This window comes from Saimiri boliviensis, chromosome 14 (genome assembly GCF_048565385.1).
Source record: "Saimiri boliviensis isolate mSaiBol1 chromosome 14, mSaiBol1.pri, whole genome shotgun sequence".
Classification (NCBI taxonomy): domain Eukaryota; kingdom Metazoa; phylum Chordata; class Mammalia; order Primates; family Cebidae; genus Saimiri; species Saimiri boliviensis.
In genome coordinates, this window is record NC_133462.1 from 13,867,859 (window position 1) to 13,894,041 (window position 26,183).

Genomic DNA, 26,183 nt, shown 5'->3' on the forward strand with positions numbered 1-26,183 from the left:
GAGAAGCTTTTCAAAAGTAATTATGGTTTGGGACCATGAATGAATTATATTTTATTTATTTATTTATTTATGAGATGGACTCTCGCTCTGTTGCCCAGGCTGGAGTGCAGTGGCATGATCTCAGCTCACTGCAACCTCTGCCTCCCGAGTTCAAGCAATTCTCCTGTCTCAGCCTCCCGAGTAGCTGGGACTACAGGTGCATGCCACCATGCCTGGCTAATTTCTGTATTTTTAGTAGAGGCGGGATTTCACCATATTGGTCAGGCTGGTCTGACCTCAGGTGATCCACTCTCCTCGGCCTCCCAGAGTGCTGGGATTATAGGCGTGAGCCACCACGCCCAGCCCGGATTGTGAATTCTAAATCATTATAACTAGGCTCAGATACATCTTAATTAATTCAAATAGGAACCATTACAATCAACACATTTTTGCCAACAATAAATAAGTTTGTTTCTTCCTGTAGTGTAAAAGTTCGTGCTTCGGGATGCAACAAACTCTGCTTTATGACCCATTTTGAATTCAAGAAAGTCGCTCTAATTTTCTTTTTGTCTAATATCATTTCAATAGTCTAAAAGAAACATAAACAGTAATAAGTCATTAGCAAAAAAACATAAAGCAAACAATGTCCATTAAAATGATGTATAACAGGTCAGGTATGGTGGCTCACAACTGTAATCCCAGCACTTTTGGAAGTCGAGGAGGGCGATCACTTAAGGCCAGGAGTTTGAGACCAGCCTGGCTGGTCGAGAAACCCTGTCTCTACTAAAAATACAAAAATTAGCCAGCATGGTGGTATGTACCTGTAGTCCCAGCTACTTGGGAGGCTGAGGCAGGAGAATCACCTGAACCTGGGAGGTGGAGGTTGCAGTGAGCCAAGATCATGCCACTGCACTCCAGCCTGGGCAACAGAGCAAAACTCTGTCTCAAAATAATAATGTATAACATAACCACATTTATTTAAGAATGTATTCCAGTATCAAATGGCAAATTCCAACAGTGCAAAAACCACAATTACTTCTGCACTCACCTAATAAAAGCTTCACCTGCTGGGAGCAGAGGCTCACACCTGTAACACCAGCAATTTGGGAGGCAGAGGCAGAAGGATCACTTTAGCCCAGGAATTTGAGATCAGCCTGTGCAAGGTAGCAAGACCCTGTCTCTCTAAACAATTTAATTAAAATAAAAAGCTTCATCTGTTGGCAAGGGTGTGGCACTACTGAGATTCTCACATCCAGGTAGTATGGTGGGTGAAATAGAACAACCACTTTGAAAAACTATCTTTCATTACCTTCCCAAAGCAGACTCTGCACCCACACTGCAACCCAGCATCTCTACTCCTCGATAGAGCTCCCCAACAGAAATTAGTGTATACCTTTTCCCAAAGGACATGTACCAGATTATTCCTAGCAGAACAATTTATAATAGTCACAAAGTAGCAATCAACAGTGGGGTGGATGAATAAACGTGTGGCCTATGTGCATAACGGAGTACTACACAGTAATGAGAATGAACACTCTGCAACTGTCTGCAATAACTTGGCTGAATCTCACAAACAGAAGCAGGACAAGGCTGGGGGCTCACAGCAGTCATTCCAGCGCTTTAGGAGGATGAGGCAGGAGGACGGCTTGAGGCCAGGAGTTTGAGATCAGCCTAGGCAACATAGCAAGACCCATTTTTATATATATAGCTTATTAATTAGAAAGGAAGGAAGGAAGAAAGAAAGAGAGAGAAGGAAGGAAAGAAACCACCTCCAATAACACAGAGAGAAAAGTGAAAACTGAGAGTGAAGAATAGATTGATTTTATGGATGGAACCACGAGGTCTCCATCCTTTAGCCTGAAAGGTCCAGAAGAGCAAAGCTTTTGTTCACTACGTTTCGTCAACTCTTGGAGGACTGACTGCCTGGCGCTCCGTAGGTAGAAACGGGGCTGTGCAGGGAGAGTGCCTGCAGTGCCCAGGGTGAACACCAGGTGGCAGTATTTACAAGCCCCGGCGCTTCCGAGCTCCAAGGTCCCAGAGACGGCGGTGGACGGTCTGTGCCACTGACCTCTGACTTTCAGGATCTCTGCCCCCGGGCTCAGCCCTGCCTTTCCCAGCACAAGCCCTAGGCGACGAATGACCTTTCCGCCTGAGACACCCTCTTCTTCACTCTCCTTCACCACCCTGCCCAGTTAAACAACCCTTTGTCCCTGTCCCCTTCCTGCTGGGCCCCGAGGCACCTGGGTTATTTCCAGGCCCGGAGATGGAGCTGCGACGGAGCTGGTGCCGCTGGGACGAGGCCAAGGAAAGCTGGAGACTCCTCCCTCAGACCCGGGAGTCCAGGTCCCGGCCCCTCCTCCCTCAGACCCGGGAGCCCAGGTCCCGGCCCCTCCTCCCTCAGACCCGGGAGCCCAGGTCCCGGCCCCTCCTCCCTCAGACCCGGGAGCCCAGGTCCCGGCCCCTCCTCCCTCAGACCCGGGAGCCCAGGTCCCGGCCCCTCCTCCCTCAGACCCGGGAGCCCAGGCCCCGGCCCCTCCTCCCTCAGACCCGGGAGCCCAGGCCCCGGCCCCTCCTCCCTCAGACCCGGGAGCCCAGGCCCCGGCCCCTCCTCCCTCAGACCCGGGAGCCCAGGTCCCGGCCCCTCCTCCCTCAGACCCGGGAGCCCAGGTCCCGGCCCCTCCTCCCTCAGACCCGGGAGCCCAGGTCCCGGCCCCTCCTCCCTCAGACCCGGGAGCCCAGGCCCCCAGCTCTTTCCCTCTTTCCTCCTGTACCCCTCCTCTTAGGCATTTTGAGGTCCTCTCCTATTCCCTTTCCCTTTCTTTTTTTTTTTTTTTTTTTTTTTTTTTGAGACGGAGTTTCACTCTTGTTACCCAGGCTGGAGTGCAATGGCGCGATCTCGGCTCACCGCAACCTCCGCCTCCTGGGTTCAGGCAATTCTCCTGCCTCAGCCTCCTGAGTAGCTGGGATTACAGGCATGTGCCACCATGCCCAGCTAATTTTTTGTATTTTTAGTAGAGACGGGGTTTCACCATGTTGACCAGGATGGTCTCGATCTCTTGACCTCGTGATCCACCTGCCTCAGCCTCCCAAAGTGCTGGGATTACAGGCTTGAGCCACCGTGCCCGGCCCCCTTTCCCTCTCTTTTACAGAAACCCCTCCCTCCCTCCACTCCCCATTCTAGGACTGAGACCAAGGCTGAGTCACAAGAAGCCCTGGGGCCCTGAGTCACCTCTCGCTCCCCCCTTAGCCCCTCCCTGGCTGGAGGCAGCTGGCTTCGAGCGAGGTGGTTTCCTGCGACTGACCCCTGCATCCCAGGACTTCAGCTTGCAGGCAGGTGCCCTCCCCATTGCCGCCACCCCGGCCTGCCCATGCCCAGCCTTTGCTGTTTTTCTCCTTCAGTCGTGCTCTGTTTGGAGACAGAATTCCTCTGTGCTCTAACTTCCGTGTCTTGATTCTGTTTCCGGTTTCTCTGCACCTGTGCGTCTCTTCTGTCTCTGTCTCTTTGTTTTTTTTGTTTTGTTTTGTTTTGTTTTTTAATACACGCCCCCCACCTTCCTGGCTAAACCGCTGGAGGTCTCTCTGATTATCTCTCTCCCTCTGTGTGAGTCTCTGTCTCCATTTTTCACAAGTGCCTGAACTGGGGCGCAGATGCTGTGGCACGGCCGCCGCTGGAGCTTTCTCTATTTAGTGGCTTCTGACCCTCGGGTGGCCGCAGTCTCTGGACCGCTGGCCCTCAGCCTCTCAGTGGGGCTGGGCTAGAACTGGAAGGAACTGCCAGTGCAGCCAAGAGAAACTGAGGCAGAGACAACCACAAAGAGGCTGGGACAGAGAGAGAGAGAGAGACCCAAAAGGAGGCCTGGAGGCAGGGAGAGACTGAAACAGAGACAGAGAGAAGCATCGATCCAGCAAGAGACAGACAAAAACAGAGGACTTTAGAGACAGAGAGATGGAGACAGAGCGAGACAGGCAGATAGAGACACAGGCAGCGATGAACACAGAGAGAGACATAATGGCAGAGAGACAGTGAACTGAAGAGAGAAGGAAACAGGAGCAGAGGGGGACACGAAGATGGAGAAAGGAACAGAGTGATGAGACAGACACAGAGAGGCTGAGAGGCAGAGGCACAGAGACAGAGTGGAGACAGGCACAGACAAAGGTACCAGGAAAGAAAAACAGACAGAGATAAAGAGAAACCCAGCCGGACGCGGTGGCGCGCGCCTGTACTCCCAGCACTTTGCAAGGCCGAGGCGGGCAGATCACCTGAGGTCAGGAGTTCGAAACCAGCCTGGCCAACATGGTGAAACCCCGTCTCTACTAAATACACAAAAATTAGCCAGGTGTGGTGGTACGTGCTTGTAGTCCCAGTTGCTTGGGAGGCTGAGGTAGGAGAATCACTTGAATCCAGGAGGCGGAGGTTGTGTGAGCCAATATCACGCCACTCCACTCCAGCCTGGGAGACAGAGCGAGACTGCATCTCAGAAAAAAAAAAAAAAAAAAAAAAAAAAACCCAGAGGCTTCCAGACCAGGGGAGGCTGAGATAGGAAGCAAGCCCCAGAGAGAGGAACCAGAGAGAGAGAGCCAGGTGCCAGGCTGCCAGGGTGGCCAGTGAGCAAGGGTGTGCAGGCTGCAGGCTTGAGGGTGCCTGGCGGCTACATTTTCCCCAAGTGGACGCCTGTGTGGTGTCTGGGCGCGCCTGGGCGTGTCTCCAGCCCTCTCCCGCCAAGTCTCGCTGAGTGGGAATAGTGTGTGTGTGCGCCGAGGGGCGGGGCCCCCTCGAGGGTTGTGTTTTTGTCAGTGGGCGTGTCCGTGTGTAGGGTTCTACAGTTTGGTATCTCTGGGTGTGTCCATGTGGGCTGCCTCAGTGTGCAGCCAGGCACGTCTGTTCATGTCTTGCTTCCCTGGGGCTGGTGGGTCCAGGGTCCCACATGATCTAGGACACAAGGAGGGAGAGGGCTGTGTCCTTGGGTTTCTCGAAGAGAGGTGCACATGACGCCAAGAGCAGTGTCACCGGGTCAGTGCGTGAGGCTGGGAGGTAATGTGTGTCACAGGTCAGTGCCTTGCCTGGGTCTGCATAGGAGGGTTTTGATCTGTGCTGGCGCAGATGGCATACACACCCATGAGTGAGTGGCTCGTGCTGCGGCACATGGTGATGTCCTAGGTCATGTGTCGCTCTGGGAGTCGCGGTGCGCCTTCCACACTGCATTTGCCACTGTGTGGGTCGGTGTGTGTGTCTTCTCTTGGTGGGTTGTATGTAACATTGTGGGCCGGTCGTGGTGGCTCACACCTGTAATCCCAGCACTTTGGGAGGCGGAGGCAGGCGGATCATCTGAGGTTGGGAGTTCGAGACCAGCCTGACCAATATGGGGAAACCCCATCTCTACTAAAAATACAAAATTAGCAGAGTGTGGTGGTGCATGCCCATAATCCCAGGAGAATCGCATGAACCCGGGAGGTGGAAGTTGCCATGAGCCAAGATGGTGCCACTGTACTCCAGCCTGGGGGACAAGAGCAAAACTCTGTCTCAAAAACAACAACAACAACAACAACAACAACAACAAACATTGTATACCACTCAGGGGTGTGACTCTGTGTCTCAGGTCAGGGTGCATGTCCCTGTTGGGGGCCCCTTCCTTCCCAGCCCCAGCACCCCGCCTGAGTACCAGCCACCCCAAGTGTACCATGCTTGTGCAGCTGTGTTACGTTGTGTCAGAGGATACACCCCTTCCCCACTGCTGGTGTTGTGTGGCTGTTGGTAGGCTCAGTGTCAGTGGTAGCAGTGGATGACATATGGTGTTTGATGGGACACGTGGTTGTTTGTAGAAGGTTGCGTGTGTTGGGAAATGTGTGTCTATGTGTTCTGTGTCGCTGCATGCTGGCGTGTTACTCCATGTCTGTTGTTTGTGTGGCCACGCATGCTAGAATATATGTGCTGGGTCATGTGGAGGTATCGCATGTGACGTTTGGGTGTGGCTTATGGGTCGGAGGTGATGGTGTATGTTGCATTTGGTTTTTTGTTGTTTTTGTTTGTTTTAGAGATGGGATCTTGCTATGTTGCCCAGGCTGGCCTCAAACGCCTGGGCTCAGGCAGTTCTCCCACCTCAGCTTCTCAAACTGCTGGGATGACAGGCATGAGCCACGGCTCCCAGCCGTTTGTTGCATTTGGGCATTGGGGCCTCTGTAAGTCCAGCCCCACCCCTCTTCCCCGGGGCATCATCCTGGGTCATGTCCTGTGTGGCCAGAATATGTCAGAATCATCTTGCTTCAGGCATGTGCTGGGTTGGGTTTCTCCGAGTGTCGCTGTACCTTGTGGGTCTCTGCATCCATTCAGCTTGTCCTCTGACTGTACATTTGAATCGCATCGTGCACCAGGCATGCTGGATGGGTGTGTGTTGTGAATCATCACTGTGAGCACTTGCATTGGAGTCGCCAGGCGCCACGACGTGTGTGCATTTCCCTTGGTGCTGGGCGGTTGGGGGCTGCTATAGGTATGTCCCTAAGTGTTGTGTGTCTGCATGTATTGGGTTTCATTCCAAGGGTGTATAGTGTTTGTGAAACTGAAGACTGCACAGTGGTAACATAGGTGCGTAGTGTGTGGCGTCAGGGTGTCACTACTTTAACATATGTTGTGTGTTTGTGTAACGCTTGGTATATGTTGTGTTTGTGTGGCCACAGATGTGCATCATCCGATCTGTGCTGTTTGGATGTGTGTCAGAGTAAGTTGTGGGCTGGGCGCAGTGGCTCACACCTGTAATCCCAGCACTTTGGGAGGCCTAGGCAGGCGGATCACCTGAGGTCAGGAGTTCGAGACCAGCTTGACCAATACGGTGAAACCTGGGCTCTACTAAAAATACAAAACTTGGCCGGTTGTGGTCGTGGGCACCTGTAGTCCCAGCTACTTGGGAGGCTGAGACAGTACTACTGCTTGAACCCAGGAGGCGGAGGTTGCAGTGAGCCGAGATCACGCCACTGCACTCCAGCCTGGGTGACAGTGTGAGACTCCGTCTAAAAAAAAAAAAGTTTGACAACTTTGAGTGTAATATTTGTGCCTGTGTGTGGACGGTGTTTGGGTGGCTGTGTGCGCCGCGGGATGCTGCCTGCCTTGCTGAGTGGTGGTGTGTGTCACACCATGTGTGTGGTGTCTGGGTGTGGCTGTGGGTTTCAGAGCTTGCTGGGAGTTGTGAGTCACTCTGTGTAGGTTGTGTTGTGTGCCATGGTGTGTTAGTCTCCGTCTTGGGCCGTGAAATGTCCTGCAGTGTCTGGGTGTGGTGAGTGGAGGTGTGTGTCACAAGGTACAGACCGTTGTGTGTCACAAAACCCATTGTGTGTCTGTGTGTGTCTTTCTCCACGTGGATGGATGTCTCTTCTTCGCTCTGCCCCAAGACACACCCCTGCCCCTCCTTAGTCTCGAAAGGGGGGGCTGGGGAGCCTCCCCCTACCCCGAGGCCTCCCCTGCCCCTCCCCGCCCTGCCTGGCCGTCACCACTCCCCAGAGGGCACAGGGCTCTGCTGTGCCTCAGAGAAAAAGTCCCGGAGCCAGCAGAGCAGGCTGACGACCTGCAAGCCACAGTGGCTGCCCTGTGCATGCTGCGAGGTGGGGGACCCTGGGCAGGAAGCTGGCTGAGCCCCAAGACCCCGGGGGACATGGGCGGGGATCTGGTGCTTGGCCTGGGGGCCCTGAGGCGCCGAAAGCACTTGCTGGAGCAGGAGAAGTCTCTGGCCGGCTGGGCACTGGCGCTGGCGGGAATTGGCATCGGACTCATGGTGCTGCATGCAGAGATGCTGTGGTTCGGGGGGTGCTCGGTGAGTGGGGCCTGGTGGCTGCAAGCCAGGACTCCTGGGTCTGAGGGAAGAGGGGCTGAGGGTCAGGACTCCTGGGTCCGAGGGAGGAGGGACTGGGAGCTGGGACTCCTGGGTCTGAGGGAGGAGGGACTGGGGGTCAGGACTCCTGTGTCTGAGGGAGGAGGGGCTGAGGGTCAGGACTGCTGGGTCTGAGGGAGGAGGGACTGGGGGCCTGGACTCCTGAGTCTGAGGGAGGAGGGGCTGCGGGTCGGGACTCCTGGGTCCGAGAGAGAAGGGGCTGCGGGTCAGGACTCCTGGGTCTGAGGGAGGAGGGGCTGCGGGTCGGGACTCCTGGGTCCGAGAGAGAAGGGGCTGCGGGTCAGGACTCCTGAGTCTGAGGGAGGAGGGGCTGCGGGTCGGGACTCCTGGGTCCGAGAGAGAAGGGGCTGCGGGTCAGGACTCCTGGGTCTGAGGGAGAAGGGACTGGGGGTCAGGACTCCTGGGTCTGAGGGAGGAGGGACTGGGGGTCAGGACTCCTGGGTCTGAGGGAGGAGGGACTGGGAGCTGGGACTCCTGGGTTCGAGGGAGGAGGGGCTAGGGGTCGAGACTCCTGGGTCCGAGGGAGGAGGGGTTGGGGGCCTGGGCTCTTGGGTCTGAGAGAGGAGAGGCTTTGGCTGGGACTCCTGGGAGCGGAGAGCGTTAGTTGCTGGGGGCCTTCTCTGCAAAAGGAAGGGAATATTCGTCTCAGTGTTTCAGTCTTTGAAGATGTTGCAATAGATGGCCAGAGGTTCAGGACCCCTGGAGGCCAGAGGGTGGCTTGTCAGACGGTCAAGTCCCCCAGGAGCCTGTAAGGGGAGAGGGAGCCCCAAGCAGGCTAAGGGGAGGGTGAAGGAAAAAGTTCTTCCAGGAGGCGGCAGCTCTTTGGTCCTTCTCTAGCCTCTAACGTTTACCTAATGCCTTAGATGCAAAGGGCAGAAGAAACTGGCTGGGGTGGGGATGGGTGATAGGAAACAAATCTCTCCCCACCTGCCTCCCCGATCCCCCCCCCAACCCAGTCTCCACTGTTAACAAGCCCAATTTCTCCCCACATCGACATGCTGATTAGTCAGGGAAATCGTGTCAGGGTAGGCTTACAGTGGCCTGGACTCCTAGGTACCAGGGGAGGAGGGGCTGGGTCCTGGACTCCAGAGTCTTGAGGAGAAGGGGGCTTGGAATGTCTTTGGGGCAGAGGGGCTGACTCTGAAGATCCTGGTGAGTCGGGAAGGGGAAGGTGGGTCAGGACAGGTCTCAGCAGGCCCCTATCACATTCCAGCCCTGGTCAGGCCAGTGATCAGGGCAGACGAAGGACAAGGGTTGGAATAAGTGGCTTGAGGGGAGAACAGACTTGCTCAACAGGAAAGGAGGGGCTGGAGACCTCTCTGGGGGAAGGGTTGTGGAACTCGGCTGGTAGGGCCAGCAGTGGACACTGATTTGAAGGTCAGGTTGATTCCTGAGGGTCTGATGCTCTGACTTGGATCTGGAGGGTGTGGTGGGCAGCTCTGGAGTGACCAGAAGCCACATGGAGGGTCAGGCAGGCAGCTTCCTCTGGCCGGCGGCGGGCACTGAGGGGGTGGGGCCACCGAATCCCATGCCAACAGGAAGCATGGCCGGGGCCTGCCCTCCGCTCCCATGCCGAATCACCACGCCCGGCAGCCGAGGTGGGAACACAATGACCCTGGCAGATGGGAAGAGACGGGGGTCCTTCCTACCCCACCTCCCCCTCTGCTTTCTCACCCCTCCTTTCTCCCTGCCTTCCACCATGGCCAGGCCACCGTCACTATCAGTGGGACCTGGGGAAAGCTGTTGCAACTCTCTGAACCTCAATCTCCCCATCTGTAAATTGGGGTGAGGGTTAAAATACATGACCCTAAGGGTCATCCTCTACCCTTTTTAATGTTGGGTGTTTTTTTTGTTTTGTTTTGTTTTTTTGTAGAGGTGGGATCTTGCTTTGTTGTCTAGGCTGGTCTTAAACTCCTGGACTCAAGCAATCCTCCTGCCTCAAAGTGCTGGGATTACAGGCCTGAGCCACAGCTCCTCAGTCCCCATTTGAGGGATCTGTTAGTAACATCCATGTCCCCTTCCCACCTCCGTCTCAGTCTAATGAACTCATTTCTTTAAAGGACCCAGACACCTGCTCCCCAGGGGAAGGGGCTGGCAGAGAGGCAGGTACCAAACCCTAGGGAGTCCAAGGGAACCAGAGAGAGAGACCCAAAAGCAGCAGGTGGGGTGGGGGAGGGGAGATGGGAAGACGTACAGAGAGAGACAGAGACACAGAGATACATGGAGAGAAAAAGAGAGATGGAGACACAGACACGGAAAGAGACAGAGAAGTACAGCTAAAGAGAGACAAAGGGCTGTGGAGCTGCCGAGAAACTCACCAGGGAGAGAGACGCACAGAGCGTTAGAAAAGCCAAGAGAAACAGAGACCCTCAAAACACATGGAGAGGCAGAAAGAGCCATCCCTAGAGACAGGGAAATTCAGAGACCAAAGCCTAGCCCAAGGTTGGACAGGTCCAGGATTTGGGGGAAGAGGAATTGGAAAGGTAGAGGGGCCCGCCAGAGAAGCGAATTGCAGTGTGGGGAGGGGGCTTGTGTTTAGTGGTGTGGGGGGTTGAGACAGACTGAAGAAGGAGGCAGGGAACCAGGGAGCCGTAGATGGTGGGGGAGGGCTGGTGACAACGCCACCATTGTTCAGGTCGGAGGTAGGGGAACAGGCCCCTGGGGCAGGAAACTGGCCCTCTTCCCCTGCTCAGAGGCGGGGCACTGGCCCAGCCCGGGGAGCTGGCAACCCTTTTAGGAGAAACAGGTGCAGTGCTCTGTAAGGACACCCAGGTGGTCCCCATCCCTCTGCAAATAACCTGCCAGGCTGTGGCCAACCCCTCTTAGGAAATCCAACAGCCCCAGTCCCCTCTAAATCCCTCTCTCCAGAATCCTAGATTCCTCCAAGGTTGTGCCACACAAAGGCGGGGGGCGGGGGGTGCGGAGAAGAACAACAACAATCTCTCTGTGGTTTCTGGAAGCCCTGTGCTTCCGGCCAGATCTGCCCTGGGCTTAGAGCCAGAAGAGAGGGGTGGGGTGGGGGTGGTGAGATGCAGGGGGCAGAACTGAGGGGGCTGTCTCAGAGCCGAGGCTCAGGGCTCAGGGACTCAGCTCTCTGGATGAGGGCAGGGAAGGGTGTGATTCAGTCCTTGAGGACTGAATGGTAGTTTCTATGTTCTTTCAGATTTGGGGTTGGGGATGATTGAAGTTGGTTTCTAGGGCAACACCAGCTGGGTAGGAAGGGGAGGGGAGGGGGCATTCTCTAGAGGCTAGATGTCTTTTTCTAGACACCCCTTACACACACATACACACACACACACAGCTGAAGAAGTAGTTTTGACGGGGAACTGGACAGGAATAAGAAGGAATGTGAGTTTCAAGGTCCCCCTTCATGGGTATGGGTCTCGGGAGAAGAGCTGAGGAAGAGGATAGACACCAGCATCTGGACAGCGTTGTCCTGTTGGAGAGAAAGAGAGCATTCCTGGGGACCAGATGATGGTGGGTTTTTTGTCTGTTTGCTTATTTCAAGATGGAGATTCGCTCTGTCGCCCAGGCTGGAGTGCAGTGGCGCCATCTCTCACCGAAACCTCCACCTCCCAAGTGGCTGGGATTAAACACCCGGCTAATTTTTGTACTTTTAGTAGAGATGGGGTTTCACCATGTTGGCCAGGGCAGGTTGGAAACTCCTGACCTTAGGTGATCCACCTGCCTCGGCCTCCCAAAGTGCTGGGATTACAGGCGTGAGCCACCGCGCCCGGCCGGACGATGGTTTTTGAGACTTCCTCAGAACCGACACATCAAGAGGGACTGGACTGCAGGGGAACTTGGCTAGGAAAATTGGGAATCAAGAAAAAAAATGGTGGTTTTGAAGGAAAGAAAAGGGGACTGGCCAGGTGGAGAGACACCTGGGATTTCACCCCTGTTTCTGTCCCTCCCGACAGTGGGCGCTCTACCTGTTCCTGGTTAAATGCATTATCAGCATTTCCACCTTCTTACTCCTCTGCCTCATCGTGGCCTTTCACGCCAAAGAGGTCCAGGTAGGGCAGGCCCCGCCCCTAAGCCTTGCTCCCCCAACCCCCGCAGTGCCCTGTCAGCTCACACTTTCCACTTTCCTCCTCCTCCTGATCTGAGTAATGAGGTTCCTCTGCCTCAGATGCTGCATCCACACCCTCACCTACCCAGATGAGCTGAACCAAGAGCAGACAGGCAGAACCTACCGACCAGCCCTGCTCTTTCCCTGTGGCCCCCGGCCCCCCCTTGCACACTCGTGGATGCTGAGAGCGCCCTTGCAGTGCTGCTTCTGCCCTCAGGCTTCTGTCCGCTGTGGCCCAGGCAACCTCAGCCTCCCAGATCCCTGTGCTCCAACATTCATCCCCAATCCAGTCCCCAAGCAACCTAAGGCCCCAGGGGTACCCACTCCTTTTTTTTTTTTTTTTTTTTTTTGGAGGCAGAGTCTTGCTCTGTTGCCCAGACTGGAGTGCAGTGGCACAATCTCTGCTCACAGCAACCTCTACTTCCTGAGTTAAAGCAATTCTTGTGCCTCAGTCTTGCAAATAGCTGGGACTACAGACATGTGCCACATCGCCCAGCTATTATTTTATTTTAGTAGAAACAGGGTTTTGCCATGCTGCCTAGGCTGGTCTCCAACTATTGAGCTCAGGCAATCTGCCTGCCTTGTCCTCCCAAAGGGCTAGGATTACAGACTTGAGCCACCACACCTGGCCCAGTCCCACGGGTGCCCACTCCTGATCACCCTATCTCTGTGCCAGTAACTTCCCCATGCCCCAGACCCAGGAACTCTCCCCATCCATACTCCACCTTGGGTCTCCCCAAATACAACCCATCCCTCATCGCCCAGATCCTGTTACTCCATTCCTTTTCCCCCTTGTCCCTCCCCTATCACAACTTTGCATATAAAATGGAGATTATTGGCCATGTGCGGCAATTCTCTGAGCAGCGCCTGGTACATAGAGGTGCTCAGTAAACAGTGCATATTATCATCTTATCATAGAGCAGTTAAGTGGCCTGTGGCCCAGTGTGCCATTCCCCATGGGAGGGATCCAGGCCTCAATTTCCATATCTATAAAATGGGGGTGATAATAACAATCTCACTGGGCTGTAAGCATTTACTGAGTCACAATATGCAAAGGGGCTAGAGTGGTGCCTGGCGTATCCACAGTGCCCAGTACATGCTGACTTTCTTATTGCTTTGTGTGTTTTTTGTTTGTTTGTTTGTTTTGAGATGGAGCCTCACTCTGTCACCCGGGCTGGAGCGCAGTGCCAAGATCTCGCCTCACTGCAACCCCTGCCTCCCAGGTTCAAGTGACTCTCCTACCTCAGACTCCCGGGTAGCTGGGGCTACAGGTGTGCGCCAGCCACCATGCCCCGATTATTTTTGTGTTTTTCAGTAGAGAAGGGGTTTCACCCTGTTGGCCAGGCTGGTCTGGAATTCTTGACCTCAGGTGATCCACCCACCTCAGCTTCCGAAAGTGATGGGATTACAGGTGTGAGCCATCGCGGTCGGTCCGTGGCTTTGTTATTGCTGATATTATTATCACATGTGTCACCTGAAACGGCGTAGGAGCGAGCTCCAGGCAATTGGAATGTAAGCTCCAGGATGCAGGGGTTCCGTTTGGTTCACTGTGTGTCCTTAGCACATAGAACAATGCCAGGCACACAGTCGGCGATCCGTGAGGCTGGAAGTGGGCTGAACCTCGTGGGGTGGGTGGTAGGGAAAGGAGGAAAAAGTGGAGAGATGTCTTCCTCAAGTCCTGTCCCGCTCCCTCCCTATCCGTCTCCCTCCCAGCGCTATCTCCCTCGCTCCAGGCAGGCACACCCACTTATCTCACGGCGAAGGCAGGCACAGGCCGCTGCCTGACCCGCGCCTGACCTGCGCCTGAACCCTCCCCTCTCGGCCCCTTCCCGGCAGCTGTTCATGACCGACAACGGGCTGCGGGACTGGCGCGTGGCGCTGACCGGGCGGCAGGCGGCGCAGATCCTGCTGGAGCTGGCGGTGTGCGGGCTGCACCCGGCGCCTGTGGGGGGCCCGCCGTGCGCACAGGGTTCAGGGTCGCCGCTGACCTCGTTGCAGCCCTGGCCGGGATTCCTGAGCCAGGGGGAAGCGCTGCTGTCGCTGGCCATGCTGCTGCGCCTCTACCTGGTGCCCCGCGCCGTGCTCCTGCGCAGCGGCGTCCTGCTCAACGCCTCCTACCGCAGCATCGGCGCGCTCAACCAGGTCCGCTTCCGCCACTGGTTCGTGGCCAAGCTTTACATGAACACGCACCCCGGCCGCCTGCTGCTCGGCCTCACGCTCGGCCTCTGGCTGACCACCGCCTGGGTGCTGTCCGTGGCTGAAAGGTGAGGGTGCTGGAGGCCTAAATGCGCAGGGGAGGGAAGGGGAGCGGAGGACACGCGGAACCCCGGACAGCCACAGCAGCCATCCTGTACTGCCGTGCAGGTCCCCTAGGACCAAGCAATGGAGAAAGTTCACACTTTGAATCCTTTTCCTCTTGCTGGCTAAAGTTTGCCCACACTCCCATCAACTGAGAGGAACCAACAGACAAGCCCCCAGCCAAAATCCTCCGCGTGCAGCCTTCAGTCTCTCCGAATGCACACACTGACCAGCACACACAGACCCTAGAAAGCCGTTCCCTTCTGGCTCCGGACCTCTACTGCCTCGGGTTTCCAGGCCATCTGTTCGGTCTCCAAACCTGTCTCTGGGACCTGGTTAAAGGGTTGCCTCTGGCTTGGAGGAAAGGGACATATTTTCCAAATTAGCACAGAATGCACTGTAGGTAGGTGCTTTCTGTGACCCTAGGAAGGGGATGATTTGGAGCTGCTCAGGAAAATAATTCCACGTCCGGAGTTGGAACTAGATCCATACTGTGTAACCCGATGCCAGGCTTCAATTTCTATCCCTTACAGAGAAAGAGGTTGGGAGTGATCTTGGCCAGGGATTCTTAAAGTGTGGTTTCAGGACCAGCAGCATCACCTGGGAACTTGCAAATGAAAATTCTCAGGTCCCTTCCAGACCTACTGAATCCTGGGGGGTAGGGCCAGCAATCCGCTTTAGCAAGCCCTCCAGGTGAGTCTATGGCCCACCCAAGGTTGATAACTTCTGGTCTAGTATATGTGGCGAAGATCCTTGAGGGCAGGAGGAGAATGAGAAGCTCTGGCTTTAGTTCTCTCCTCTCTGAGCCTCAGTTTCCACATCTGAAAAATGAGTGTCACATTCCACCATCTGTAGTCTCCCTTGCAGTTCTTTTTTTTTTTTTTTTTTTTTTTTGAGATGGAGTCTCTGTCACCCAGGCTAGAGTGCAGTGGCACGATCTCTGCTTACTGCAACCTCTGCCTCCCAGCTTCAAGCAATTCTCATGCCTCAGCCTCCTGAGTGGCTGGGATTACAGGTGTGTGCCACCATGTCTGGCTGTTTTTTTTTTTTTTTTTTTTTGAGACAGTTTTTTTGCTCTGGTTGCCCAGGCTGGAGTGCAATGGCATGATCTCAGCTCACCGCAACCTCCACCTTCCAGGTTTAAGTGATTCTTCTGCCTCAGCCTCCCAAGTAGCTGGGACTACAGGCATGCACCACCATGCCCAGTTAATTTTTTTGTATTTTTAGTAGAGACAGGGTTTCTTCATGTTGGCCAGGGTGGTCTTGAACTCCTGACCTCAGGTGATTCACCTGCCTCAGCCTCCCAAAGTGCTGGGATTACAGGCGTGAACCACTGCGACTGTCATTTTTGTATTTTTAGAAGAGACCATGTCACCATGTTCAGCTGGTTTCAAACCCCTGCTTTCAAGTGAACCTCCTGCCTTGGCCTCCCAAAGTGCTGGGATTACTGCACCCGGCCTCTGTCATGATTTTAAACTCTTTCATCTTCCAGGGCCTTAGTTTTCCCAACTGGGAAATTGGTCAGAATAAGGATTAATGAATAATCCCCCCATCATGTTTCTCATCTGAAAAAATGGGAGAACGAAGTCAAAGTTCAAAATTCCAGGGCAGAAATCCCAAAACTAGAATGAGGGGGGTGGGGTTTGTGAACAGCACAGATTCCATCTTTGCTCCTAGAAACTCTAACCTGGTGGGCTGGGGTGTCTGGGGCCCTCACATATGACACTTTCCCTGCTGATGTTGCTGCAAGGGCCTGTGGACACAGTAAGACAAATCTCAACATTTCAACCCTTCCATGGCTGGACCTAAATGTCTCCTTCTGTGAAGTGAGAGGAAAGGAAGGCAGAGTCCCACCAAGCCTCTTTAGAGTTCTTTCTGGTCCTGATAGGGCCACTTCCGGACCACACAGCATCTTTGTGGAAACTGGAAAAACACACTCCTTCCTCTGGGTGGATGCAGCTGCCTGTGAGGGTCTGATTGGGTTTTGGCCCCCTCTCGACTCTCCACCCTCAACTGAGTGCTCTGAATGCAGCAACCCAGGTAGCCTAACTAAGACCATGCTGGCCTGGAGATTGGCTAGACCCAGTCTCAAATCCTAGAGTGGCTAAGCAACTTGCCCAGGTCACACAGCAGAAAGCCAGGCAGGCTTTCCAAAGCTCAGAACTGATTGGGTTTTTGTCCAGGTGATTCTTAGGACTGTGGGTGCCTATGGGGAGGAGAGGGAAGTGGAGGGGAGAGGATGTCATGGAAACCTCCATGGTAGGTTTCAGAACTAACCCATCCTTCTCCATAGGCAGGCCGTTAACGCCACCGGGCACCTCTCCGACACACTGTGGCTGATCCCCATCACATTCCTGACCATTGGCTATGGTGACGTGGTGCCGGGCACCATATGGGGCAAGATCGTCTGCCTCTGCACTGGAGTCATGGTGAGTACAACCCTCTTGGGGACCGATCCTTATCCCAAACTGGTCATCCTCAGACCCCAGAAAGCCATGGAGGCAACCCAGGCTCTCAGGGACAGCTCCTAAGAAACTTGAGTGTCTGGGGCCCCCACAGCCACGTTTCTCTTCAAGACCAAGATACTCACCTGTAATCCCAACCTTGTGGGAGGCCAAGGTGGGAGGATCACTTGAGCCCAAGAGTTTGAGGTTACAGTGAGCTATGATTGTTCTACTGCCCTCCAGCCTGGCTGACAGACTGAGACCCTGTCTCTAAAAAATAAAATAAAAGCCGGGCGCGGTGGCTCACGCCTGTAATCCCAGCACTTTGGGAGGCCGAGGTGGGCGGATCACGAGATCGGGAATTCAAGACCAGCCTTGCCAACATGGTGAAACCCCGTCTCTACTAAAAATACAAAAAAAAAAAAAAAAAAAAAAAATTAGCCGGGCATGGTGGCGGGTGCCTGTAATCCCAGCTACTCAGGAGGCTGAGGCAGGAGAATTGCTTGAACCCAGGAGGCGGAGGCTGCAGTGAGCCAAGATCATGCCATTGCACTCCAGCCTGGGCAACAAGAGCAAGATTGCATCTCAAATAATAATAATAATAATAAATTAAATTAAAAATCAGACCTAGGAATCCAGCCCGTGAGTCCTTGCTCTCTCTAGAACCTAGGACTCCATCCCTTATCCTCCTGAGGAACCCAGGCTCCTGACTTCGAAGCCCCATTTTCTTTCAGAACCCAGAATCATCTCCCAGCCTCCATCAAGGGTGCAGAGTCCAGTTGTCAAGTGTATGCCTGTGGGGCCAGGCTACCTGGGTCCAAATTCTGCATCTGCTACTTCCTGGCTGGGGAGCTCAGGCGAGCCACGTGATCTCTCTGGGCCTCACTTTCCTCATCTGTGAAATAGGGCTGCTGAGCTAGTGACTCCTCGTGGGCTTGCTGAGATGATTAATGGGTTCAACCATGTAAAGCACTTTTAATAGTGCCCAGCCCAGAGGAAGTGCTCAGTAAAAAGGTCTGGGGGTGCCCAGGCATCTAGCCACCCCACAGCAGCTCCTGTGCCCTTAAGGATGAGGCAGAGGCTCTGCAGCCCCTGAGTCAGCCTCTTCCTTGAACCCCGACTTCTACCTTCTTACCTCCATAGACCCAGTCACTCAGATCCTCCCCCCCAGCCCTGGCCCCCTCTAATGCCTTGACCTTCACCTCCGTACAAGATCTGGTTTCTGTCACCCTTGGGGACCCAAGCCACCAGCTCCTAGCCCAGATGTGGGCCCAGGAAGGACATATTATCCCCCAATCCCTGGGTGCACAACTGAAGGATGTGGTGACCTCCACTCCCCCAGTGCTGAGTCTTTGGAGCAAGGGAAGAGGGACAGAGACTCAGTCAGGGACCTGCAGGGCCACTCAAGACCTCCCTCATTAGACAAAAGGAGAAACAGGAACCTAGAGAGATGCTCACAGCCTGCTCCTGGCAGAAAGGCTCCACGGCGCGGCTGAGTCATCATAGCTTACTTTTACTGAGCACATACTCTGTGCCAGCCTCTGCCCTAAACACGAAATCTACTGAGTAACCCTGTGAGGCCCTGCCCATTACACAGAGGAGACACTGAAATACTGAGAGATTAAATAAGTTGCTCGGAGCTGGCCTTGGAACCCAGGCAGTCCCCTGGAGCCAGTGTTTGTGACTGGAAGTTGTTCTGAGTGATCAAGAGCTGAAACTATAGGGTGTGGGATACCTCCAAGGAGGACTCATTCTAACGTGGGGACAGGTGAGCAGGTGCTATGAGCAGCTAGGAGCATCGGGAGAAGAAAAGGAGGAGGGGTACAGAGGAAGGTGCTCAGGGAGGGCTAAGTGTAGATGGAGTCAGGGCTGAGTTGTCTGGGTGGGAGGCGTGGACCCTGGAAGGCCTTGGGAGCCAGGCTGAGAAGTTCAGGGCAGTGGAAGCCTAGGCGATTAGAGTGGGCCAAGGGGGTTAGGGAAGGGTGAGTGGGAGGCTGGAGATGGTCCAGGAAGGAGAGGACAGGGCTGGAGCTAGGAAGTGGCTGTGGGAGTGGGAGGAGGCGGGACCGCGTCGGCAGTGAGGACCCAGAACCCAGCCTTCCCTCGCTCCTCCAATCATACCCTTCATGAAAGAGCCCATCCTGTGGGCGTGAATACTACGCATCAAATTTGGGCTCGGACCTAAACGACTTACAATTCCAGCTCCACCTCTCTGAGCTGGGGACCTCGGCTCTCCTCTCTCAGCCTGTTTGCTTGTCTGTCAACTGGGGATGGTTGTACCTGCCTTCTGTGGCTGTCGGGCAGGTTTAGGAGGGAGCTGGTGGCACATGCTCATGCCACAGGGCCTGTTCTGCCCACAGGGGGTCTGCTGCACAGCACTGCTGGTGGCCGTGGTGGCCCGGAAGCTGGAGTTCAACAAGGCGGAGAAACATGTTCACAACTTCATGATGGATATCCAGTATGCCAAAGAGGTGACGATGGGCATGTGGCACCCACGGTACACCCCTCTTTCTTTCTTTTGTTTCTGAGATGGAGTCTTGCTCTGTCGCCCAAGCTGGATTGCAGTAGCCTGATCTCGGCTTACTGCAACCTCCGCCTTCCGGCTTCAAGTGATTCTCCTGCCTCAGCCTCCTGAGTAGCTGGGATTATAGGCGAGCGCCACCACATCCAGCTAATTTTTGCCTTTTCAGTAGCGACAGGGTTTCACCATGTTGGTCAGGCTGGACTCGAACTCCTGACCTTATGATCCACCTGCCTCAGCCTCCCAAAGTGCTGGGATTACAAGCGTGAGCCACCGTGACCAGCCGGCACACCCCTCTTTGAAGAGGCACGAGTCCAGCCCTCCCACCACCCCGCTTCCCCTAGGACCCAAGAGTCCCAGCCCTAGCCCTGCCTTCCCAGAGCCCCAGGGGTCTATCTGCACTGACACTGTGCCCCATCCACCCCCAGATGAAGGAGTCCGCTGCTCGAGTGCTGCAAGAAGCCTGGAGATTCTACAAACATACTCGCAGGAAGGAGTCCCGAGCTGCCCGCAGGCATCAGCGCAGGCTGCTGGCTGCCATCAGCGCGTGAGGGCTGCTTCGTATCGCATGTATCTGTGTGCACCCATGGCCCAGTCACCTCTCTGCATGGCTTGTGTGTGTGTGTGTCCATGCCTGCCCAGGTCAGGACGCCCAGGTGTGGTCTCACGTAACAGCCTGTCCACATGGATCTGACCATGCATGACCCTCCATATGTCTGTGCTGGTTTGTCTTTGCATATCTTGGCGTGTCTGTGGACCTGGGTACCTGGGTCTCTACTGGGGATGGGGGCTCATGGGGATGCAGGGTGCAGCCATGCCCTCCCATTCCTTCAGCTCTTTGACAACTTTTCTTCTTTTTTTGTTTTTGAGTGAAGATTCCTAATGAAGTCTCACTCTTGTCACCCAAGCTGGAGTGCAATGGCACGATCTCAGCTCACTGCAACCTCCACCTCCCACGTTCAAGTGATTCTCCTGCCTCAGCCTCCTGAGTAGCTGGGATTACAGGCGCCCACCACCCCACCTGGCTAATTTTTGTATTTTTAGTAGAGACAGGCTTTCACCATGTTGGCCAGGCTGGTCTCGAACTCCTGACCTCAGGTGATCTGCCCGCCTTGGCCTCTCAAAGTGCTGGGATTACAGGCGTGAGCCACCGCACCTGGCCAACTTTTCTTCTTTGTTCTGTTTCTTCATTTGCTTCTCCTCCCTTCATTCCACCCCTGAGCTACAGCCACGTTTAGGGATCAGGCTTGTAGAAGTGACTCCCCACTTCTTCCCACAGGTTCCGCCAGGTGCGGCTGAAACACAGGAAGCTCCGGGAACAAGTGAACTCCATGGTGGACATCTCCAAGGTACAAGGCTCCCGTGGGAGGAGGTCTCCAAGAAAGGGGAGGTTGGGGCCACAGGAACAGAAATCTGGCCCTAGCACAGGGAACCTTGGCAGGGGCCTCGCACACACAGGTTGTCAGTTAAGTTCTGTGGTTGAAAGAAAAAGGAAGGAAGGAAGGAAGGAAGGAAGGATCCAACACAGAGCGTTTTACATTCACGCAAGGCACAGATCCCTTATAAACTTAGAAAAAAAAAATTGCACAAAGAACCCCAGTGTTTGGTTTCAAAGTATCTTTATGGTTAAGTCACTTACATGTGGACGGATATAAAATTCCTTCCAAGTACAGCTCGTGCGATAAAACCAAAGCAAGTTTACAAACCAAGCCCTTAGACGGCAAAACCAATAAAATTAAAATCAATAACACTGACAAGGAGACAGGTGACCTTGTTTCCGTAAAACTCAATCTCTGCTGCTCCTGTGGAGGGGGTGCCCAGGGCCACAGGGACTTCCATGCAAGCTTGCCCGGCCAAGGCATGACTCAGCCACCCGCCCCTTCCTTCTGCTGAGACGACTTGATTTCGCCAGTGCTCAGGGACAGTGATGCCACGACACCCCCTTGGCCCGGCTCGCAGCACCGTCTGGTTATCCCGTGGCCTTTGCTTTTTCTTATTAGCCCATGACAGTTCAAACAGTGGCCCCTGGCACCAATGCCATGGTAAGCACAGTCACAGATGCAGGTCCCAAAACCGCATGGCCGGTCTTAGTGAGGAGGCGGTGGCCCAGATCTGCAGGAATGGGCAGGTGGCAATTTCTGAAGGTTATCAAGCCAAAAAACACATAATTCAAGAATGTCCATAGAAAACTCACAAACCCTCAGGGATCAAGCTGTGAGTCCTAGTGAGAGAATGTAGTCAAAGACTGTGTGGATGTTGAAGTCGAGTATCATCCATGCTACAAATATTTAATGAGCATCTACTATGTTCTAGGCCTTATTTCAGGGTCTGCCTTGGGCATGTCATTTAACTGTTCCATGCCCAAGGCAGGCTGCTGTTTCCTCAGCTGTACGATGGGAACAGGATTCCCACTCCCCATGGCTTTTAGGATTTTAAACCATACCAGGAAACACCTGGGTAGGTAGCTGGGACATGGGAGGTGTCAATCCATGTTAACAGTTATTGTTGAGGATAATCCTGAGAGGACCATAAGGTTGTAGTCAATGTTGGTTCCTTTGCCTTTAGCTATGGAGCAGGCGCGGGTGGACCCCAGCCCCCGGATGCCACTGACCCTCTCCTCCCCTCTAGATGCACATGATCCTGTATGACCTGCAGCTGAATCTGAGCAGCTCACACCGGGCCCTGGAGAAACAGATTGACACGCTGTCGGGGAAACTGGATGCCGTGACCGAGCTGCTTAGCACAGCCCTGGGGCCGCGGCAGCTTCCAGAACCCAGCCAGGAGGCCACGTAGCTGGTGAGTGGGCTGGGACCTGGGCAGGAAGGCGTCCTGGAGGAAGGGTTCCTGTGGCCAGCACCCTGTGTGGCTAAGGGGGCAGGGGATGGCCTGGAGACAAGGCCACCTTTTCTCTTCAGCTCTGGCACTGGCTGGAGAAAAGACTCAGCTCAGGGCTGGACTGGCAGTGAAGAAAGATGTTCACTCTCCCCTTCACTGACGCTTGATGCCCTTCTCCCTTTGCTTGCTCTCTCTCTCTGCCTGTCCTGGGCACATTCTCTGGCTCTGTCCATCCAATGTCTCTGTCCCTCCCACACCCTGGCCTTGGGGCCCGGAGATGCCTACCCTCCGCCTCCCACCTCTGCCCACCGCTTTCCGTCTGCACCTCGGTGTGTCCCACTCTCGCTCCCCCTCTTCCTGGCCTGCCTGCCCATCAGTCTCTCTGTCTCTCCAGGACCCAGGGAGGAGGAACAGGCTACTTTCCCCAGGACTGAGGTGATGGACACCCTCTCTGCCACTCCTGACCCAGCCCTGAACAAAGCACCTCAAGTGCAGAAAGCAAAGGGGGCCCTGGCTTGGAGTGGGTTGGCTCGCTGACGGCTGCTGGAGGGGACGCTGGCTGAAGTGGGGGGGCCCTGGCCCACCTGAGACCACAAGGTGGGAACATGGTCACCGCCACTCTGCATACCCTCATTCAAAAACACTGTCACTGTGCTGCTATGGACGACCTCCGACTCTCGGTTACAAGTGGAGGTCCCTGGAGGCCGGACTCCTGGGTCTCTGGGGAAGAGGGCCCTGGGGGCCCGGATCCAGGATTCTGGGAGGCTTCAGTTACCGCTGGCCGAGCTGAAGCACTGGGTATGAGGCTGGGGTGGGACAGGAGGTGGCACACCCTGGCGGAAGAACAAAGAGGACACCATTTTCCCAGAGCTGCAGAGAACAGCTGGTGGGGGAGGAAGAAGTGTAACTCACCAGCCTCTGCTCTTATCTTTGTAATAAATGTTAAACAAAGCCAGAAGTTGACATTTCCCTCTAAACATGTCTACACTCCTAACTGGCGGGCCGGTGGAGGACCGCTGCCCTGTCTGAACCCGTTTCAGAGGCCTCCTCCCCTAAGCGCCCTCCCAGCTCTGTAGGCTGGGCAGTCCGCGGCAAACCCCCGCCCAGATCTCAGAAAAAGAGCAATGGCTTTGAACTCACACAGATCAGGGTCCAAATCCTGGTTCTGCCATCCACTGGCTGTGTGACCTCGGGTAAGTGGCATCACCTCTCAACAGTTTACCTTACCTGTAAGATGGGACTGCCTCCCCATGGAACTGCTGTGAAGGTTAAAACACAGTAGCCCAGAGGCATTTAGTAAGAACCAAATATGTGAGAGAGAATCTTTTTTTTTGTTTGTTTTTTTTTTGAGATGGAGTCTTGCTCTGTCGCCCAGAGCTGGAGTGCAGTGGCATGATCTCTGCTCACTGCAACCTCCGCCTCCTGGGTTCAAGCAATTCTCCTGCCTTAGCCCCCGAGTAGCTGGGATTACAGGTACCTGCCACCACACCCAGCTAATTTTTGTATTTTTAGTAGCGATGGAGTTTCACTGTGTCATGAAGGCTGGTCTTGAACTCCTGGGCTCAAGCCATCTGCCCGCGTCAGCCACCCAAAGTGCCGGGATTACAGGTGTGAGCCACTGTGCCTGGCCAAGAATCATTTTTATCATTGTTTTTGATTTTCACACACAATGCATGGCGGCCCTTTTTCTGATTTTTTGTTGCTTTTCTCCCCCTATTCATGCCTTACCAGAATCTAGATGACAACTCACCCATCAAGAGACTAACAAAAGCCCCAAACCGCCCCAAACCACCCACATACGCGTCTCACATCCGCTCAAGAGAGGATGTGAAAGGGAAGGGGGCAAACAAGGGGCTGACACTGCCAGAGGCCCTACTGTGTGCTTAGCTCTGTTTATAAGTCACCATAACCACTCTCCTGACCCTACTGCACAGATACAGAAACTGAGGATTCAAGGCTCTTCTTGGAGCTTCCCTACCCCACTGCATAGAGATAGAAACTGAGTTTGAAGGGGAGCCAGGCCTTCCCTCGGGCCCCCAGCCGGAAGCTAGGAATCCAGGCTGCAGAGCCCAGATTCACGCCCATCCCGCCCTACTGCCAAGGTGAGTCAGAGGCAGAGTGGCCTTGGGCCTCAAACCCCGGACTAACTTCCCTTAGTGGCTTCATTCCAGCTTGAGGGGCTGATTCATTCTTACTTCCCTCCTCTGGAGGGAAAGATCGGGCTGCAAGTCATCCCTTTCTGCTGAGCTATCTTTGGATTTCCCTTAAAGTCCACAGCCAGCCTCACCCCTTCATCCCTGAGAGCTAAATTGGGGCCTTTGCCACCCACTGCCACAAACTGCCCTTCCTCTGGAGGCCGGCCCACCTGGGGAGTAAAGGCGGGGACTCAAGAAAGGAAATGGATGAGACCTCCAGAAATTGCTGACACCCTTCCCCTGCAAGAAGCCCTCCTGGCAGTGTTGCCAAAGCCTCTGCCAAACTCATTCTTCTGGGACCGCTCTTCCCTTGCCCACTCCCTTTTAGCCGGCAAACTCCTTCCTATGCCTCTCTCAGGCCTCAGCTTACATATCCTCTCCTCCAGGAGGCCCTGTCTGACACTCCTACAGCCTCATAAACCTATCGCTATCACAAAAATCATATCGGGTCTGGCTAGGCGCGGTGGCTCACGCCTGTAATCCCAGCACCTTTGGAGGCCAAGGCGGGCAGATCACCTGAGGCCAGGAGTTTGAGACCAGCCTGGCCAACGTGGTGAAACCCCGTCTTTACTAAAAATATAAAAATTAGCGAGGTGTGGTGGTGTGCGCCAGCTACTTGGGAGTCTGACTGAGGCAGGAGAATTGCTTAAACCCAGGAGGCAGAGGTTGCAGTGAGCCAAGATTGCACCACTGCACTCCAGCCTGGGTGACAGAGTGAGACTCCGTCTCAAACAACAACAAATTAACCAGGTGTAGGGGCACACACCTGTGGTCCCAGCTACTTGGGAGGCTGAGCTGGGAGGATCACTTGAGGAACCTGGGAAGTTGAGGCTGCAGTGAGCTGTGACCATGCCACTGCACTCCAGCCTGGATGACAAAGTGAGACCCTATCTCAAATGATAACATTGGGTCAAGCATCATGCTAAGTCCTTTTAATAAGTTATCTCAATAAAAGGAGGCAAGGTAGGCACTATTGGTCCCATTTTACAGATGAGGTAACTGCCCAAAGCCATAGCAAAGAAGTTTGGAGCCAGGATGTGACCCAGGCAGCCTGGCTCCAGAGGCCCAGCACTTAGCCACCTGGCCCATTCAGACACTCAAGATCTTCACATTGTATTTTCTTTTTCTTTCTTTTTTTTTTTTTTTTTTTTTTTTTTTGAGACGGAGTCTCACTCTGTCACCCAGGCTAGAGTGCAGTGGCGTGATCTTGGCTCACAGCAACATCCGCCTCCTGGGTTCAAGCGATTCTCCTGCCTCAGGCTCTCAAGTAGCTAGGATTACAGGCATGTGCCACCACGTCTGGCTAATTTTTTTGTATTTTTTTTTTTTTTTGTAGAGATGGTGTTTCACCATGATAGCCAGGATGGTCTCAAGCTCCTGACCTCATGATCCACCCACCTTGGTCTCCCAAGGTGCTGGGATTACAGGCACGAGCCACCGCACCCTGCCTATATTTTCATTTTTCTTCACAATTGTGTCTTCAATACCAAGGGCCTGGTATAGACAGAGCCTCAGTGAATGTCACTAAATGAACCCTCTGAATGCCTGGGAGGGCCTGAAGCCATCCAAGTTGGTTTCAGCTGAGGCAAGGTTGGAACCAGTGAGAAGGGGCTTTTGACCAAGAACCTGGAAAATACAAGAGATCCTATATTCTGAATTATCTTGGCTCTGCCCTGGCCCACCTGCCCTCATTCTCCACTGTGGTGCTCAGGCCTGGATGCCCCCACTTCTGGCAGCTTTGCACCCTCCTCACCAAATCAACACTTCCTGAAGTCCCTGGGTCAGGAGCTGGGCTGCAGACGTGAATCAGAAGGATCTGTCCTCTGGAGTCAGTCTTATGGTGATTTTGGCTCATTCCCTCTCCTATTTCTGTTCTGCCTGCACTCCCATGAGGACTGGGTGCCCAGAGAGGGGCAGGGGCTTTCCCAGGCTCATACAGCCAGTCACGGGCCTTTCCCCTTC

General features: G+C 54.4%; 1 protein-coding gene across 2 annotated transcripts; it reads left to right on the plus strand.

Annotated features, from left to right (window-relative positions):
• Positions 1-3,131: 3,131 nt before the first annotated feature.
• KCNN4 (potassium calcium-activated channel subfamily N member 4) lies at positions 3,132-25,358 on the plus strand. Of its 2 annotated transcripts, XM_003944526.4 has the most exons (9): positions 3,132-7,778; positions 11,777-11,872; positions 13,765-14,192; positions 16,520-16,655; positions 19,031-19,141; positions 19,620-19,738; positions 20,471-20,540; positions 21,820-21,987; positions 22,421-25,358. In XM_003944526.4, the coding sequence occupies exons 1-8, from the start codon at positions 7,560-7,562 to the stop codon at positions 21,982-21,984; spliced, it is 1,344 nt and encodes a 447-aa protein (XP_003944575.1). In that variant the 5' UTR covers positions 3,132-7,559; the 3' UTR covers positions 21,985-21,987; positions 22,421-25,358. The 2 variants fall into 2 exon arrangements, with proteins under 2 accessions (XP_003944575.1, XP_010330793.1); XM_010332491.3 differs by lacking the exon at positions 11,777-11,872 and having other exon boundaries at positions 3,133-7,778.
• The last annotated feature ends 825 nt before the right edge of the window (positions 25,359-26,183 follow it).

Bases quoted from the DNA above. Each gene is read 5' to 3' on its own strand.
- KCNN4 (XM_003944526.4), top strand. From the start codon at position 7,560: ATGCTGCGAGGTGGGGGACCCTGGGCAGGAAGCTGGCTGAGCCCCAAG. The intron at 14,193-16,519 runs GTGAGGGTGCTG...CCTTCTCCATAG, and splicing joins GTGCTGTCCGTGGCTGAAAG to GCAGGCCGTTAACGCCACCG. The intron at 20,541-21,819 runs GTACAAGGCTCC...CCTCCCCTCTAG, and splicing joins CCATGGTGGACATCTCCAAG to ATGCACATGATCCTGTATGA.